General features: G+C 58.9%; 1 protein-coding gene across 1 annotated transcript in view; it reads left to right on the forward strand.

The window, feature by feature from the left end:
- The window catches only part of RFX1 (regulatory factor X1), a 33231-nt gene extending 15096 nt beyond the window's left edge, over positions 1–18135 (forward strand). The window contains exons 3-21 of the mRNA XM_052642728.1: positions 377–486; positions 735–818; positions 1838–1945; positions 2855–2971; positions 3986–4081; positions 5586–5680; positions 9509–9896; positions 11660–11841; positions 12814–12933; positions 13025–13140; positions 13363–13481; positions 13563–13672; positions 14107–14258; positions 14346–14443; positions 15508–15657; positions 15761–15969; positions 16316–16469; positions 16553–16598; positions 16736–18135. Coding sequence (XP_052498688.1) covers positions 377–486; positions 735–818; positions 1838–1945; positions 2855–2971; positions 3986–4081; positions 5586–5680; positions 9509–9896; positions 11660–11841; positions 12814–12933; positions 13025–13140; positions 13363–13481; positions 13563–13672; positions 14107–14258; positions 14346–14443; positions 15508–15657; positions 15761–15969; positions 16316–16469; positions 16553–16598; positions 16736–16905 — 2624 coding nt within the window. The 3' untranslated portion in view covers positions 16906–18135. The remainder of the gene's footprint in view (positions 1–376; positions 487–734; positions 819–1837; positions 1946–2854; positions 2972–3985; positions 4082–5585; positions 5681–9508; positions 9897–11659; positions 11842–12813; positions 12934–13024; positions 13141–13362; positions 13482–13562; positions 13673–14106; positions 14259–14345; positions 14444–15507; positions 15658–15760; positions 15970–16315; positions 16470–16552; positions 16599–16735) is intronic.
- Positions 18136–18153: the final 18 nt, after the last annotated feature.

Consider the following 18153-nt stretch of genomic DNA (forward strand, 5'->3'; position numbering starts at 1 on the left):
GGGCTGTGGAACCCCTGGGAGGTGGGGTTGATGGGGTCGGTGACGGTCCACAGTCCTGCCTGCTGGGCAAAGGAGTTCATCTCCCCAAGCCTCCACTGCATCTTGGCTTGTCAGTCAACCCTTCTGGACACTGACTTCAGGACAATTAAGGGAGGGGGTGCGGCTGCTAATGGGTGTTAAGGATTATAGGTCCTTGTGGCCCACAGCCCACTCCAATGGGCAGTCTTGGGGCTGGCCAGGGGCCAGGCAGGATTCCTGGAGAGGCCTAGCCTCATCTGGAGCTGGCTTCAGGCAGCAACATCCATCTCGACGGCCTCAGGCTCAGGGTGGGATTGGAGGCAGCAGGCAGAGCTGACCTGGTGACCTTTCCCTACAGAGGGTGCCATGCGGGCCAGCGAGACTGTGTCAGAGGCCAGCCCGGGCTCCACGGCTAGCCAGACCGGAGTCCCCACTCAGGTGGTTCAGCAGGTGCAGGGCACCCAGCAGGTAGGACACGCCCTGCCCCCGGGGTGGACAGAGAGCACGCCATGTGGGCAGTGAGGCTGTGGCCATAGCGACCTTGCTTCCCCCCACCCCGCAGTCCTGCTGCTGGAACCATCTGCTCACCTGTTCTTATCAAGATGCTCACTGCTAAAAAAAAAAATCACTACCCCTCCACCCTGCCTTTCCCCCACCCCAGCCAGGCCTCCCTGGAGAAACCAGCCCGGTTCAGGTCTTTCCTCCTTTCCCCACAGCGGCTACTGGTCCAGACAAGTGTGCAGGCCAAGCCGGGCCACGTGTCACCCCTCCAGCTCACCAACATCCCGGTGCCCCAGCAGGTAAGCTCCCCACCTCTGGCCCCAACGCCCCGCTCTCAGAGCCTCCCCAGGGTGTAGAACCAACCCCCGTAGCCTGCTCGGATCTGCCCACACCAGCGTCGAGGATTCAGGGCCTACCCTGGGGTGGCCGGTGAGGCCGTGTCAGTCAGGGCCCATGGGGCAAGAAGGAGGTGCAGGAGTCATCTTAACAGAGAGACCTGAGGATTGACAGGAACACGGCTGGTGGGTCCAACTCTGATGTTCCAGAGCAGAGAACCCAAAGCCAGTTAGGAACCAAGAGCCCAGCACCAGGAGCAAGTGCACGGTGATCTGTGGGCTGCAAGGCTGCACAGCGGCTGCTGGGGTCCGGCACGGACTGGAACAAAGTCCTGCCCAGTCTCCAGGGTGGGAGCGCATTTTGAAGCCCATGGAGCCAGGCTCCCTGGGAAAAAACTTCAGCTCTGCTGAGTATGGGCTCCAGGACCTTGGCCAAGTGCTTCTGCTGTCCTAAGCCTCACTGTCACCCTCTGTGAAATGCGGGAGCCACCACGCGTCGGGACTGTCTGGGCGATTCCGGGAGCCGGCAGGCAGGCAGCACTAAGACAGCACCTGGCTCAGCACGTTGTTGAGTCACTCAGTCGTGTCCCACTCTTTTGTGACCCCGTGGACTGAGCCCACTAGGCTCCTCTGTCCATGGGATTTCTCAGGCAAGAATAGTGAATTGCCATTTCCTTCTCCAGGGGATCTTCCCGACCCAGGGATTGAACAAACCCACATCTCCTGCATTGGCAGGTGGGTTCTTTGCCACTGAGCCACCAGGGAAGCCCCTGGCACAGCACAGGTGTACATTAAAAACACACAGGCCAGGGGATTTCCTTGGTGGTCCAGTGGTTAAGACTCTGCACATCTAATGCAGGGAACTCGATCCCTGGTCCGGGAACTCAGATCCCACATGCCTCGAGGAGGGAAAAAAAAACAAAAAACTACATGCACACAGATCAGTGTCAGTGAACTATGGTCCTTCTCCCTTCTCGCTCCAGGCTCTCCCCACGCAGCGTCTGGTAGTGCAGAGCACAGCCCCGGGCGGCAAGGGTGGCCAGGTCTCACTGACGGTGCACGGCACCCAGCAAGTGCACTCACCCCCTGAGGTAGGTGGTGGCCCCTTCAGCCATCCTCCCCGCCCTGTCCCCAAAGGAGTGAGGACTCCCTCCTCTGAAGTCCCTGTTGAGCCTGGGTGAGGGGGGCTCGGCCGCTGGACTCTGCTCTGCTGGCTCTGAGCTGAGTTTGGCCCCAGGAGGAGGCACCTTCTCTCCTGGGCCAGAATGGATCTCAAAGTTCCAGCTCTGGGCCCTGCATCCCAGGAAGCAAAGTGGCCCTCTTCCAACCATAGCATGAATACTTAGGACCCCTAATTTCCACTTGGGTGTGGAGGCAGGTGAGCCGTGGATGGCTGGGAGGATGGGTGTCAGCAGTCAGACTTTGAGGTCCCAGGCTCAGCCATTCAGTCCTGAGGACTCTGGGCAGGCCCTCAGAGCCTTCTGAGTCCACAGTTTTCTAGGCATGAAACAAGTAATAATACCCACCCCTCGTCTACTTCCCATGACACAGAGCTGATGGGGGCTCTGCAGCCGGCCCACCCAGGGTCAGCACTTGGTGCCACCACTCACAGCTGTGTGGCCCTGCACACGTCCCTTCCCATCTGAGCCTTCACAACTCATCTGGAAAGTGGGGACCCCCAGACCTAGCCTTTCTCACCTCAGGGCTGCAGTCCAGCTGCTGATGGAGGCAGCTGGGGGCCGCTGAGCGGAAGCCAAAGTCCCCACCCTTCTCGCTGGGGAAGATGGGCTTCCCCAGCATCTCTGGGCTGAACTCTGAGCCTTGCCCTGGGATCCCAGGGGCTGCGGGAGGGACCAGGCGTCTGGACATCCAGGGCAGTTATCAGCTTAGGTGGCTGGGAGACGTCCCCCCGGCCGTTGTCCTTCCCGAATAGCTCTTGGGACAGGGTTTTGTCAGGGCCCGGCTGCCCCACACACTCTCTGTGCCTCCTTCCCTTGCAGCGGTCACCGGTGCAGGCCAACAGCTCCTCCAGCAAGACGGCCGGGGCCCCCACGGGCACAGTGCCACAGCAGCTGCAAGTCCATGGTGTCCAGCAGAGTGTCCCTGTCACCCAAGAGGTGCCAGGCCAAGGCGGGCGGTGGCAGGGGCAAGGGGTGCCGGCCCAGCGGCCGCTGCATCCTCCTACAGCTGTTTGTCGGGGTGGTGGTGGGGAAGCCGGTGGGGGTCCAGCCCTAGCCGGCCACCGGGGCCTGCGGCAAGCAGCTTTGCTTCTCTCCAGACTCTTCCTTCTCATCTAAATACTGGCTTCTGCCGTGAGGGCCAGGGAGCTAGGTGGTTGGGGCTGCTGCGGAAAGCACCTCAGACTGAATAGGCACTGGAAACAGCTTCAAGAAACAACCTTGGTATCTCCAGGCCCATTTGCCTGGAGGCAGTCCCAAGGCCAAGTCCTGGCTCGCCCCCAAGGGGCTCAGGGAGAGGCCTCAACCTGTTAAGTCCATGCCCCATCTTCCAGAGGAGGCCTCACTCTGAGCTGCCAGCCACCGTGGCCAGAGCAGGTTATAAGGCAAGGGTTGTCTGTCATCTGGTCATTACCAGTCGGTTGGGGGGTGGTTCCCAGGCCCTCAGAAAACCAGATGAAAGCCATAGATCCTCTCCCTGGAGGAAAGCAGAAACTCCACCCTGGAGGACTCAACAGATATGCTCCAGCCAGGCACCACAGCCCCTCGGAATCCAGCCCTGGGTTCATCACTCGGCTGCTCCCCGCCTCCCAGCTTCTGTCCCTCACTCTGTCCTGAGGGTAATGCCGGCGTCCCCGCCATAGCATGGAAGTGAGGACCTGCGGGATGACCATGTAGGCAGTGGGGGTGGAGAGCAGGGGCCCACCTCTGTCAGCTCAAAGTTCAGCTCTCAGTCCTACTTCCTGTCAGCCTCACCTGGTAGAGCCTGGGTTCTCCATGGCGCCCAGAGTCAACCTGGTAAGGAACCTGGAAGCCACATGGTGTGGGGCCAGCAGTGAAAAGCTGGAGAAAGGCTGATGCCAGTGCTGGGGGCAGGGGGTGGTGCTCGAGGACAGGCAGGCAGCCATGCTGGCCGTGGCTGTCGCAGCCTGACTTGCCTTTCCCTCCCCGCAGAGGTCGGTGGTTCAGGCCACTCCACAGGTGCCCAAAGCTGGCCCCGTGCAGCAGCTCACGGTGCAAGGACTCCAGCCGGTCCATGTGGCTCAAGAGGTGTGTGTCTCCCCCACATGCCTCTGGGCCAACTGGGGCTCAGTCGCAGGGTGGGGTGGGGGGAAGGTGCAGGCCCCTCAGGCCACAGGGAGGGAATGGAGCCCCCCCGGGGGGGGGGTCTGGGTTGGGGGAGGCAGCTGGAACCTTGAGAAACCCACCCCTACCCTGGACTCCCAATTCCAACCATGGGCCTCAAGCCTTCCTCTTTGCCAGCACCGGGCAGTTCAGGGCCCAGGCTTTGCTAAGAGAGAGCTCTGGATTGTCCCTTCCCTGACACCGGGTGGGGGTCTTCTGGTCGGGTTGCTGCCTAGTGTCAGCAGCCCGGTGGGCGGTGGAGGCCTGGAGACCCGCCCGCTGCCGGCCCCGGTGACCCCGCAGTGTCTCTGTTTGTCCTCCAGTGCTCAGGCAGTCAGTTTCCCGCTAGGAAGGCAGAGCAGCAAGAGCCCTGGCCCACGCCGCCACCGGAGCCGCCGCCGCCCCGGCCGCCCACGCCTGGGCCCGGGCCGGGTGCGCTGGCCCCGGAACCGCCAGCTTGCCGCGGGGAGGCCCCGCAGCTAGGCAGCCCCGAGCCGCTGCCGCCCCATTACGAGCCGGGCGCCGAGCAGTGGGTGGAGCTGGTGGGCTTCCTGCCCCCGCACCTGCTCCTGCCGCAGCAGAAAGTGGTCCTCGAGCCACTACCCGGGCTGCCGGCCCGAGCCAGCCCCGACCAGAGGGTCAGGATCCAGAGAGTCCCCCAGGTGCTAGTGTTCGGCACGGCCGCCACGGCCCTCAAAGTAGGTGGCGGACGCACGGGCGGGGGTGCGAGGGGCGGGCGGGGGCGGGATCCGCCGGCCCCGGCCCGCGCCCGGCCCCGCAGGCCCTTTAGACCCCACCTCCACCCAAACAGCCTGGGGACCCATCTCTGATTACCCCCCTCCGCCCCCTACCAAAGCGGGCCCCTGGTCCCAGGCTCTGCCCCTACAGACCGGGATGGGGGTTGGGTGGGGAACTCAGGCCCCGCCCCCGCCCTGCTTTGTCAGTAGTTCCAGATTCTGGCCCACCAATGGGGGCCCCAGCCCTCGTCCCGGCTCCGCCCGTCGCATCCTGTGCACCTAGGCCCCGCCCCCATAGGCAGGGTCCCTCCCTGTTGCCGGCGCCTGCAGCCATAGCTAGTTCCCTGCTCCGGCCTAAACGTCAGGCTTCTACCAGAACTTGGCTCTGCCGCTGGGGTTCAGCTTTCATGCCCGCAGTAGGGCCCTGTCTGGGGTCCCTTCCACCCACCTCACCTCAACCCTACCCTTGCTGTCCCCAGTCCAAGCAGAGAGGCCTGGCTTTTCCTGATACCGCTGTGCCTCATTCCCAGCCCTGGCCCTGTCCAGGGTGTTCAGAGAGCCCCTAAGTGCAGCCTCCCAGCCGGAGACCTGGGAGTCCCCGTGAGCTTGGCCAGCTGCCAGACTTTGAGAAGCAAGGGAGGTGGGGAGCCAGCCCACCCCTGACCTTCTGCGTCCCCTTCCTCCCATGCCAGGTGCAGCAGCTCCAGCAGGTGCCCGTCCCACACGTGTACCCCAGCCAAGTGCAGTACGTGGAGGGTGGCGATGCCAGCTACACGGCGAGTGCCATGTGAGTGGGGCGGGGGTGGGGGAAGGGACAGGAGGAGGAGCATGGGTCTGCTCAGGATCCCTTCCCAAACTTGAAGCCCCAGTCTCCGACAGACCAGCTAGCCTTCAAGGTGAAAACAGGCAATAACAGTGAAGCAGAGGGGACCCTGGCATGTTGTGAAAGGCATTCCAGTATAGCGTCAGGCTTTGGAGTCAGGGAGGGGGGTCTGGTTCTTTGCAAAAAAAAAAAACAAACATGGATTTCCCTGGCAGTCCAATGGTCGAGACTCTGTGCTTCCAATGCCAGGGGCGCAGGTTCGATCCCTGATCAGGGAACTAAGATCTGACATGTCACAAGACATGGCCCGAAAAGAAATTGCAAAAAAGGAAAAGAAGTTTAATTTTACAAGATAAAATTTTTAATGAGTAGGGACCGTTAAACAGTGAAAAAGAAATCTTTATTCCTGATCCCCAACCCTGCCCCAGAGGAGATGCTGCACCCCATTTCTTTGTTTCCTCCCTGAGATACTCTGAGAATAGAAATTACCTGCTTTGTGTGTTGAGAAATAGAGGCAGCGTGTTCTGTCCCCTATTTCTTCCCCTGCCACATAGCTCCGAGCTCTTCATGTGGGTCTCGGTTACCCTCTTTAATCACCGTGTGTAACTCCACTGCTCAGTTGCAGCATGAGTGTCATATGGCCAGTCACCCCCAGCTAGCACATAGACGACTTCCACTCTCTGGTGCTGTACACAGCTCAGTACCTGCCGTATCAGGCATATGTCAGCCCCAGGCCTGCCCTAACCTCGGCTCTGGCTCCCTGCTGGGGATCCTCCACACACCACCACCTTCTGTCTCCCCTCTCTACAGTAATAATTCAGGACTTAGAGTTATTCTAGTTGTCCGTTCAGCTTCCCAGGGGGCACTAGTGCTAAAGAACCCGGCTGCCAAGGCAGGAGACGCAGGAGACGCGGGTTTGATCCCCGGGTTGGGAAGGTCTGCTGGAGAAGGGCATGACAATCCACTCCAGTATGCTTGCCTGGAGAATCCCATGGACACCTGAGTTGTTTGCATTTTGAGAAGTTTCATGACTTTCTTTGCATTTGCCTGGTGTCTTTCTCATGTCCCAACCACCTGTCCCTGTGGGCATGATGCTGGGGGTGGATTAGCTCATGGTATGACTTGATCCCTGGGTCCTGATGGTGCGGGTGTGGGGCCCCGGCCCCTGAGTCAAGGTCTACAGCATCCAGCGACCTCATGGTTCTGTTGATTTATTTCCTGCACTGCCTGGCTCTCATCTGTGCAGGTGACCAGTGCTGGCGGAGGCCACAGAGGACATTCCGGAGAGGCGCTTAGCTCCTGAGGGCCCCCGAGGGCTCTTCTGCCTCTCCCCGGTCTGTCTTTGGTTTCTGATTCAGTTCTTCCCTCTGTGACTATGGTGTGTGAGTGATCACAGCGTCTGCCGTTACCGTCAGATTTTTCCACTGTATGACTTTCTTGAGGGCATCATATCTTCTCTCTCTCTCTCATAGTGGGTCATTTCCACGTTTCCAGCCCTTTGCTGGTCTGGATTCCTCCTCTGACTAAAGCCACACCCCTTGGGCTTCTATCCTTGGCCCTGTTTAGCTTGTGTCCAGTTGTGGTCATTCAGTTGCTAAGTCGTGTCTGACTTTTTGCAAACCTGTGAACTGCAGCACATCAGGCTTCCCTGTCCTTCACTGTCTTCTGGAGTTTGCTCGAACTCATGTCCACTGAGTCAGTGATGCTATCTAACCATTTTAATCTCTGCTATCCCCTTATTCTCCTGCCCTCAATCTTTCCCAGCATCAGGGTTTTTTCCAGTGAGTTGGCTCTTCATATCAGGTGGTCGAGGTAGATACAGACATTCATTCCTGTAGTCATTCAGCAAACAGTTGCCATAGCAACATTTTCTGAGAGCACAGTGTTGCGGGTAGGGTGCTGGGCTGGTTTTGGTTCCTGCCAGAGGGGGTGGCTGGGGCACTTAGCAGTACTGGCTCAGACCCCACACTTCTGCAGTCACTCGTGCCGTGGATGTGGACTATATAGATGTGTGAACCAGTACACAGGGAACAAGAGCTGCATCCTGGGGTCTGATGGGTGATGCTGTACACCAGGAGTGACCACGCCCCCCACCCCCACCTCAGTTGCTCTTCTTGCTGCCCTGGGAGGCCCGTAGGACTCCTGTCCCCAGCGTCCTTCAGCACCTTCTGGATGCACGTTCCCTCCCTTTCTGGATTTTAACATTTTAGCTTATGTTTTTTATAATTACTTTTATTTTATTTCTTTATTTTTGGCTGCGCTGGTCTTCATTGCTGCGTGGGCTTACTCTAGCTGTGCCAAGTGGGGGCTACTCTGGTTGCGATGCACAGGCTTCTCGTTGCAGTAGCTTCTCTCGTTGTGGAGCACGGGCTCTAGAGCTCCTGAGCTCCTGAGGTCCAGAGCACAGGCTCAGTAGTTGTGGTGCAGGGCTTAGTTGCTCCACAGCGTGTGGGATCTTCCCAGGCCAGGGATCAAACCCATGTCTCCTGTATTGGCAGGCAGATTCTTTACTCACTGAGCCACCAGGGAAGCCCAGCTTATGTTTTCAAATGACTAATACATTGTGCATGCGAGCCAAGTTGCTTTAGTTGAATCTGTCTCATTGTGACCCCACAGACTGTAGCTCACCTGGCTCCTCTGTCTATGGGATTCTCCAGGCAAAAATACTGGAGTGGGTTGCCGTTTCCTTCTCCAGGGGATTGAGAGGGCTCAAAAACAAAACCTGTATCCAACCATGTTTAGTGAGGTGGCTGCCCCCTGTCCACACACCCTCCACCCCGATGAATGGCAGATACAGATAATGAAATGCCATGCGATCTCTCCCTTCTTCCCAAAGTATCATCCATACCCCTCCCTGCCTCTTTTGTTCACCTAATGGAACATTCTGGACCTTGTTCTTTGATGGGACCTCAAGACTTTCCTCCTCCTCTCTCACCCCCACGTAGGATTTCATCAGCTTTTAACTTGACATCCCAGTAAAGATAGACACCACCCCACTCCAACCCCCCCATCCATCCATGTTATTCTTGCTACGATTTGCAGCCTTGAGTTCATGTGACCGAATAGTTGGAGACCTCTCCAGGGCAGGATGGGTCACTGGGTCAAAGCGAAACACATGTGCGCCTTAATAGTCGTCGCTGACCAGCCCCTCATGGTGGCAGCCAGTAGATTTAGGAGTAGAGCTCTCACTTTTCCCCATCCACTTCTGCGCCTCGTGTCCCTTGATATGTGCCACCTTCCACAGTGCCCTCAATCTACCTTTGCACTTGGCTTCTCCTCTGGCTCCCTTGCCAGGACATTAACCTCCCCCGGACTCCAGGGTGGGGCCTTTTCTCTCGTGTCCGCTGTTGGGTCCAGCGTACCTAGAACAGTGCCCAAGCAGGCCTTCAATAGTTGTTGGTCTTTCTTTTTTTGGCTGCACCACCAGGCTTGAGCAATTTCAGTTCCCCAACCAGGACCCCCCCAGCAGTGGGAGCGAGAAGTCCTAACCCCTGGACTGCCAGGGAATTCTCTCAATAGTTTGTTTTCTGAGCAACTGAAGTGTTTAGCCTGTTGCAAGTTACTCAGCTCTTCCAGTCTCAGTTCCTCACGGCTGAAGCAGGGACTCCGAAGTCACGGGACTGCTTTGAGGATTCAGTGAAGAATTGCCCACCAGGCACTGGGGGGGTGTGCAGTGCATGGAGCGGTTGCTGCCCTGCTCCCCCTTCCCCCGCCACTGCAGGGCCTCCCTCATGATGCCCCTGGGCCACCCAGCTCTTATCCCCTGTCTCCCGCCCTCTACTTCTTTTGTAGCCGCTCCAGCACCTACTCCTACCCTGAGACGCCTCTGTACCCACAGACGGCAGGCACCAGCTACTATGAGGCCGCGGGCACAGCTGCCCAGGTCAGCACCCCCGCCACTTCCCAGGCGGTGGCCAGCAGCGGCTCTGTGCCCATGTACGTGTCCGGCAGCCAGGTCGTCGCCAGCTCCACCAGCAGTGGAAGTGGAGCCAGCAGCAGCAGTGGTGGCAGCGGCGGCGGCAGTGGCGGCAGTGGCGGCGGCGGCGGCGGCGGGGGCGGCGGGGGTGGGGGCGGCGGCGGCGGAGGCGGTGGAGCAGGCACCTACGTGATCCAAGGCAGCTACATGCTGGGCGGTGCCAGTCAGTCCTACTCGCACACCACCCGTGCCTCACCAGCCACCGTAAGTGCCCACCCAGCCCCAGAGGAGGCAGGGGTGGGGGGGCCCCTCAGGGGCGGCGGGCAATGGGTGCCGGCCACTATCCTCAGGAGTCTGGGCAGCCTGGTGCCAGGGCGCTCAGGTGAAGAGGTCCTGGGGTTGACTCCTCACTGTGTGGCCTCAGGCAAGTTCCTCAGCCTCTCTGGGCCTCAGCTGATATGCCTGAAGCTCTTGGAGCTATTACCCAAGGAAGTGTCATCGAGTCTGATAGTAACTGGCGATGGCGGATAGATAGCATGGGGCGGGAGATGCAGGCACCACCATGCCAGGAGCTACCCGGAGCAAGGATCTGTGTCTATCCGGAAGGCAGTGAGATAACCTTCCTGTGCCCAGGGCGGCTCTGTGGAACAGCCCTAGGGACTAATCCTGATGGGGCTTGTCATCAGCTCTGTGACTGTGGGTGGGATGTCCCGGGATGGTCCTTGTCCTCCAGGAGCTTGAGGTCTAAGTGATGGCTTCCCCTCATGTTTAACTCCCGCCCTCTCCCACGGCCACCCATTGTGGACATCATTACCAAGACCGAAGCTTTCTCAGAAGACAGGACCTCCCTCATGCACTCAGGCAGCCTGGCTTCTAGTCTGAATTTTTTAATGGTTGTCATGACCCCCATAACTGACTTCACGACCCCCGAGTGGGTTCTGAAAATGTGCTCCCCTAGACCCGTGCTGTCTGGAACATCCTCCAGTGATGGATATGTTCTTTGCTTGGCCTAGTGTACAGGCCTCAGGACACATGAGGCTGTTGAGCGCTGGAAATGTGAGTTTCACAGTCCCAGAAACAGAATTGTTGTTATTTTTTTTATTTTAGACTTTTTAAAAATTATTTATTTTTGGCTGTACTGGGTCCTCGTTGATGTGCTTGGACTTTTGCCTAGTCTGTGTCGCTGTGGGGCACAGACTTCTGAGCTCGCTGGCTTCTCCTGTGGAGCATGAACTCTAGAGCGTGCGGGCTTCGGTAGTTGTGGTGAACGGGCTTGGTTGCCTCACGGCACGTGGGATCTTTCCAGAACAGGGATTGAACCCGTGTCCCCTGCATTGGCAGGTGGATCCTTAACCACTGGACCACCAAGAAGTTGCCAAGTTGTTTTTTAAAAAAAAACGATCTTGAAAGAATTATGGTCACAGAAACTGCAGAGATCCCCGTGGACCCCTCACCTAAGTTACCCCACTCGTTACAATTTACGTAACTGTAGTACAGTATCTAACTCGAAAACTGACAATTGGTCTTATATGGGGGTATCTACTTCTGTGTCTTTTTATCACATGGGTAGATTTGGGAAACCACCATCAAACTCAGAATGCAGAACTGTCCTGTCCCCACAAAGATCTCCCTGGTGCTAACCTTTCAAAGTCTCCCTTACCCTCTTCCCTTCCAGCATTCCTGACCCCCGGCCATCACGAATCTGTTCCCCATTTCTCTAACACTGTCATTTCGAGAATGTTCTGTGAATGGACTCATACTTGACGTGACCTTTTGACACTGGCTTTTTCCATTCCGCCTACACTCATTTAACAGCTCTCCGCAGCTAGTGGTGACGGCCTGGGACAGCGCAGTTCTAGGGAGTTCTGCTGGATTTAGTTCCCGTGGGGAAGGGTGACATGACACCCTCGCCAGCATGGTTGTCAAGACCACAATTAGAAATAAATAGAGCACTTAGCGACGAGCGCTTGAGAAATGGAAGCCATTCTTAGCATTCTTCCGATTCTTCCATGCCCCTCGGGCCCCAGGTCCAGTGGCTCCTGGACAACTATGAGACGGCCGAGGGTGTGAGCCTGCCGCGGAGCACCCTGTACTGCCACTACCTGCTGCACTGCCAGGAACAGAAGCTGGAGCCCGTCAACGCCGCCTCCTTCGGCAAGCTCATCCGCTCCGTCTTCATGGGCCTGCGCACCCGCCGGCTGGGCACCAGGTGGGGCCACCTGCCCCTGACAGCCCCCAGTGGCCGCAAGGCCTGCCCTCACCCTAAGTTTTCGAGGTCCTCCACTCTGCTTGTCCCTTCACTCCTCTCCAGCCCCACTGGCCTCTTCACAGTTCCTCTGACACTCCCATGCTCCTGCCCCAGGGCCTTTGCACTGTCTATCCCTTTCCCCGTCTCCTGACTCAAATATCCCCGGCCCTCTTAACCAAGACTTCAGCTTTCCTCTACCTCCGTGGCATCCATCTCACTTAGTTTTTCTCCTGAGCACCCATCCAGTATGCCTTTCATGTTACTTCTCATTTCTGATCTGTCTCCCGATGCTGAAATGCACACCCCTTGAGAGTGTGGGGGCTGCACACAGTCATTGCTTAATCGTGGCCTGTGAGTCAGTGAATTCACAGAGGAAGGAGCAAGGAGCCCTCCTGTGAGCCCACCCTTCTCTGCCTCTTCTTTGCAATCCCCTACACCTTTCTGGGCTGAGCCCCGCTCTTCTCTTGGTTCCAGCTCCTAGTTCAGGCCTTAGTGTCACCTCATGCAGGCAGGCATGCATACAGAACCGTGGGCAGAGTACCTGGTCTTTCTGTGCCGCCGTTTCCTCAGCTGTCAGTGCAGGATGCTAGGAGTATCCTTCATAGGGCAGAGATGAGGAACACATGCCTTCACACGTGCTCAGTGCTCAGAACAGTGCCTGGCAAACTTACGACTAGCAGTCAGCAGAGACCTGCTAAGTGCCTGCCCCCGACTTTGATCCTATCTTCATAGAGCTCAGGAGAGTGGGGGCCTCTCCTGGCCCCCATAGTCCCCATGGCTTCCCCAGCCCAGCAACCCCAGCTCTGTGGAACATGGGTCTCAGCCCCTGGGCTCTGTTTGGCCCCCTAGCAGAGAGGAGGTGTGTGCGTTGTAAAGTTCCCAGTGGATGACCGGGCACCGCAGCCCAGCCCTCACCCTCTGCCTCCCTCCCAGGGGCAACTCCAAGTACCACTACTATGGCCTGCGCATCAAGGCCAGCTCACCCCTGCTGCGGCTGATGGAGGACCAGCAGCACATGGCCATGCGGGGCCAACCCTTCTCCCAAAAACAGAGGTAGGAAGGCGGGGCTGGCTGGGTGCTGGCAGGCAGGGAAGGACGTGGCGGCCTAACGCCCTATCCCATTGCCTACGCATCCCTTCTCTAGGCTGAAACCCATCCAGAAGATGGAGGGCATGACCAACGGTGTGGCCGTGGGGCCACAGCAGGCCACTGGACTCTCAGACATCAGCTCCCAGGTCCAGCAGTACCAGCAGTTTCTGGGTGAGGGCTCCCCGGACTCGGGGGTGGGGCCCAGAGCAGGCTGTGCAGCCCCCAGAGAGTCAGAAGATGGTTCAGTTGCCCTCCCTGAACCTCATCACCCCAACTGGTCATGGGGGAGCTTGGTAGCCAAGTGGTGCCAACTTAACAGGATCCCAGGATGAGGCTGAAAGGGGTGGGCAGGTGGGACTGGAAGGGGCTCATGGTTTCTTCTCTGCCCCCCAGATGCCTCAAGAAGCCTCCCTGACTTCTCAGAGCTTGATCTCCAGGGCAAAGTGTTGCCTGAGGGCATCGGACCTGGGGACATCAAGGCCTTCCAGGTCCTATACCGGGAACACTGTGAGGTAGGGCACCTGGGCAGCAGGCAGGGGTGAGGGGCACCATGCTGCTGCCCGACCCCCTCGAGCATCTGGCCTCCCCAACAGGCCATCGTTGATGTCATGGTGAACCTGCAGTTCCCACTGGTGGAAACGCTCTGGAAAACCTTCTGGAGGTACAACCTGAGCCAGCCCAGCGAGGCGCCGCCGCTGGCTGTGTGAGTGCCCCGGGGGGAGGAAGGGAGGAAGTTGGGCACCTGCGAGTCTGACCTCAAGGCTGGGGTAGCCAGACCATGCAGGGGTGGGGGCTCCTCTCTGACCCCCAGTTTGTAGGGCCCCTGTGGCCTTCTGAACCCGCCTCCAGAGTGTGCCTGGGTACCAATCTGATGCTCTGTGTGTGGGATGGCGGGCCCCACCGAGCCATTTCCTCCCTGCAGTGGCTAGGTGCCTGGGTCCCCATGTGCAGGATGTTGAGATCCCTCTCTGATCCTGGGGGCAGTGAGGCCTGTATCAGCCTGACCCCGGGGGTCTTCAGGAGGCAGAGGGTACCTGCCTGAGCCCAGGGTGGGGTGAGGGTGCTGTGCCTCTCTGACCCTGGGTGCAGGACTGTGGAACAGCCTTGTAATGCCCCGGGCCGGGTGGGTGCCCACAGGCACGATGAGGCTGAGAAGCGGCTGCCCAAGGCCAGCCTGGTGCTCCTCTCCAAGTTCGAGCCCGTGCTGCAGTGGACCAAGCACTGTGACAACGTGCTGTACCAGGGCCTGGTGGAGATCCTCATCCCCGATGTGCTGCGGCCCATCCCCAGTGAGTGCCCGCCTCTGCCCCACCCTGCCCCTGCTCCCCGTGCCCCACCTCCCCCCGAGTCCCCACCAGCCCCGCTGCCGCCCCCAGGTGCCTTGACCCAAGCGATCCGGAACTTTGCCAAGAGCCTGGAGAGCTGGCTCACCCACGCCATGGTGAACATCCCCGAGGAGATGCTGCGGGTGAAGGTGAGGGTGTGAGGTGGGGGACAGAGGGGCCAGCTTGGGCCCACAGCTTCAGGTCCTCCCTCCTGGTTAGGGGGGCTGGGGACCTCAGCCTCTTCTGCCTGACCAAGGCTATAAGATGCGTCCCCATGTTTGTCCCCTCAGAGTGACCTCTGGGTGTTGTCTTCACAAGCCAGCTTCCTCAGGTGCCCACTTCTGACACAACCCATTTGTGGTATTTCTGTATGCAACCCATCATCTTAAAATAAAAACCAAATGCAAACTTGAGGTAGTTCTCTTCAGAGAGCTTCAGCAGAAAGTGCTTTAGATGTTCAGAAAGAGATAAAATGTTAAAAAAAACCCACACCTATAAGGCAACAGAATGATGGCCGTCTCTGTCAGTGCTACACAGTCACTAACTACCAAGATGTTTGGAGATAGATGGGATGGGCTTGCTCTTGAGAAAAAGGAAAAAAGAAAGAAAAGCTTTTAAAGTCCTGAAAATGCTAACAAGACCGGATGTCAGAAGAATGACACCCAGGGTCTGCTGGACAGAAGGCTGGGCTTGGTCTGTGGAGAAACTGAAAGCTGGATCCAGGGGGAGTCCTTCGGAACTAGCAAGACTCATGCATTCGTTGATTTATTACACACGCATTTATTGAGCGCCTGCTGTGTGCTCGGCCTGGTTCTAAGTGCTGGGAGCACAGCAGTGACCAAGATGGACAAAACTCCAGCCCTCCCGGAGCTGACATTCAAGGGAATAATAATCCAAACAGAATGAAGCAGAAGGTCATGGAAGCGGTGCCTTTTCTGGGCAGTGCCCTCCCAGATCTTCTTGTGTGCTTTGATGAAAAATAATAGTGTTCAGATACATTGATTTTTTTTTTTTTTGACTCATTATTTGTGTGGCTGATGACCCAAAGTTTAAAAATCCTGACCCTTTTATCTCCCAACAAAAGCAACAAGGTTTTTTTCTCCCTTTTTGGAGAAAGAAAGGCTCGGAGAGGTCACAGTGGGTGGGGGAAGGGACCTGAGTGGGCGGGGGCAAGGGTGAATTCCAAGAAAACCACAAGCCTGGGGCCCCACAGGTGGCAGCGGCCGGCGCCTTCGCGCAGACCCTGCGTCGCTACACGTCGCTCAACCACTTGGCACAGGCGGCGCGCGCTGTGCTGCAGAACACTGCGCAGATCAACCAGATGCTGAGCGATCTCAACCGCGTGGACTTCGCCAATGTGCAGGTGAGCGCCGGCAGGGAAGGCGACGAGCGTGGGGTGGCCCGGCGGGGCGGTCCCCGGGGGTGGCGGCTGAGTCACGGGCACCCGCCTTCCTGCTCTGTCCCAGGAGCAGGCCTCGTGGGTGTGCCGCTGCGAGGACCGAGTGGTGCAGCGGCTGGAGCAGGACTTCAAAGTGACGCTGCAGCAGCAGAACTCACTGGAGCAGTGGGCGGCCTGGCTGGACGGCGTCGTGAGCCAGGTGCTCAAGCCCTACCAGGGCAGCACCGGCTTCCCCAAGGCCGCCAAGCTCTTCCTCCTCAAGTGGTCGTTCTACAGGTGCGCCCCGGCTGGGCGGGAAGCGCTCGCTTTGCAGGCAGGGCAAAAGAGGGCCAGAGAAGGCCCCGCCTCTTCGAGGGGGGTGGGGCTAGACGAGGACCATCTCCTTGAGGGTGGGGCCAGAGAAAGCCCCGCCTCCCTGAGGGAATCATACCTTTTAAGAAGGCCAGGACTCTGCTGCAAGTGGGTGGGTCTAGGGCCGTGCCCCTCTCTGACGGACACCCCGGGGAAACGTTCGGGGCTGGGTGGTGGTAGCTTCGTTTGCTCAAGCTTGGTTCTTATGGCAGGGAAGTGGGGCGAGAGGTGGGTCTGGGCCTGAGGGTCTCCTGTCTGTCGCCGCCTCCAGCTCCATGGTGATCCGGGACCTGACCCTGCGCAGCGCCGCCAGCTTCGGCTCCTTCCATCTCATCAGGCTGCTCTACGATGAGTACATGTACTACCTGATCGAGCATCGTGTGGCCCAGGCTAAGGGCGAGACCCCCATCGCCGTCATGGGCGAGGTGCGCACAGCGGGACGCTGAGGGCACGGGGTGGGGCGCCCCTGGGCGGGACCCTCACCCCTTTTCCTCTCCCCACTTTCCAGTTCGCCAATCTGGCCACCTCTCTGAACCCCCTGGACCCGGACAAAGGTAGGTAAAAGCCAGGACCTGAGTCCGGAGGTCGGTACAGGGGGGCTGGGATGGAGGAGGCGCAAGTTGGGGCGCCACGTAGGGGCCTGGTGGCGCGGCCACCCCGCGCTGAGCCAGGCCCGGTCCGTGTGTCCCAGACGAGGAGGAGGAGGAAGAAGAGGAGAGCGAGGATGAGCTGCCGCAGGACATCTCGCTCACGGCCGGCGGCGAGTCGCCCGCGCTGGGCCCTGAGGCTCTGGAGCCACCAGCCAAGCTGGCGCGGACAGACGCACGCGGCCTCTTCGTGCAGGCACTGCCCTCCAGCTAAGCCCGCGGCCTTCCCCTCCCCGCCCACCCTCCCCCGCCGCCCCTCCTCGCCAGGGTCCCTCACAGCTTCTGTGGCTTCGCTGTCACCGCTCCAGCTTCGGCCAGGGCCAGGAGGGGGCCTCCAAGACAGGGAAGGCTAGGGGGTACCCCCCCCCCCCCATTGGGGCCCGCACAATCACAGGGCCGGGCGGAGCCGCAGCTGCAAACTCTGACACAAAAGACGTGCCTTAAGGAACCCGCCGCCGTGCCCAGGTGCCCCCTGGGGCAGCCAGCTTGGCCCCAAAGGCTGCATCATCTTTCTCCCTCCCCCAGCCCCACCCCCGCCACCCCAGGGGGCAGGCAGGCAGGCCCCCTACCTTGCAGAACTGTTAACTTATTCAGCTCGCTGGCTTTGCACAGCCTGTCCTGGGCCCAGCCCTGAGCCCCGGGTGGGCGCAGGTGGGCATCACCTGGGGACCCACCACTGTCGGCAGCAGCAGCCCCGGGACCCCTCCCTCAGTAACCCCACCGCTTCCCCCTCCTTGGTATAAGTGCAATTAAAGCTGTGGGTGTCGCATCTTGTCCAGCGCTGGACCCTCCTGTGCCCCACAGCCCCAGAAGGGGGCACTGCCCAGCCTGGACAGAGGGGGAGGGCAGAAGGGGCACCATCTCTGGCTTCCAAAGAGCAGCAGGCTGGGCCGGGCGAAGAGCCCGGAGGGGCCTGCTGCAGGCAGCGGGCCCAGAGTGCCCACGCCTGCCCCAGCCGGGGCTGGGTGCTCCGCTTGCTCGTATCCAAGCCCCCAAGCCCCCTTGCCGCTGGTTTGTAATGGAATCTCCACGCTCCTACTCAACCCCCACCTCCGCTCCTGGAGACCATGCTTCTCCTCCGTGTGTGGGACCTCTGCCCCCTCCCCCCCCATGACTATTGTGCGATTTGTGAGCGGAGTTGGTAACTTGTTGGGTTTTTTTCCAACCATCATGGCCTTATCTGTTCCGGTTTTCTCAGTGTTTTCAACCTGTGAGATAGATGTTTATGGCAAAAAGCGAAAAAAGAAAAAAAAAAGAACCTGACCTATTGTATAAAAATCACTATTTTGTGTGCTCCGCGTGCTACAGCTTTTGGGAGTGGTTTGCCCACTCCCTCTCCCACTCCTTTGGGCCTCCCTTCTGGCGGTGAAAGTGTCCACACGTGTGGTAGTCTAGTGTGCCGAGCTGTTTTCTATCTTTTTGTAGTCTTTCTTAAAACACAATAAATTCCACTGTCATATTT

The sequence above is a fragment of the Budorcas taxicolor genome, chromosome 7 (genome assembly GCF_023091745.1).
Source record: "Budorcas taxicolor isolate Tak-1 chromosome 7, Takin1.1, whole genome shotgun sequence".
Taxonomy (NCBI): Eukaryota; Metazoa; Chordata; class Mammalia; order Artiodactyla; family Bovidae; genus Budorcas; species Budorcas taxicolor.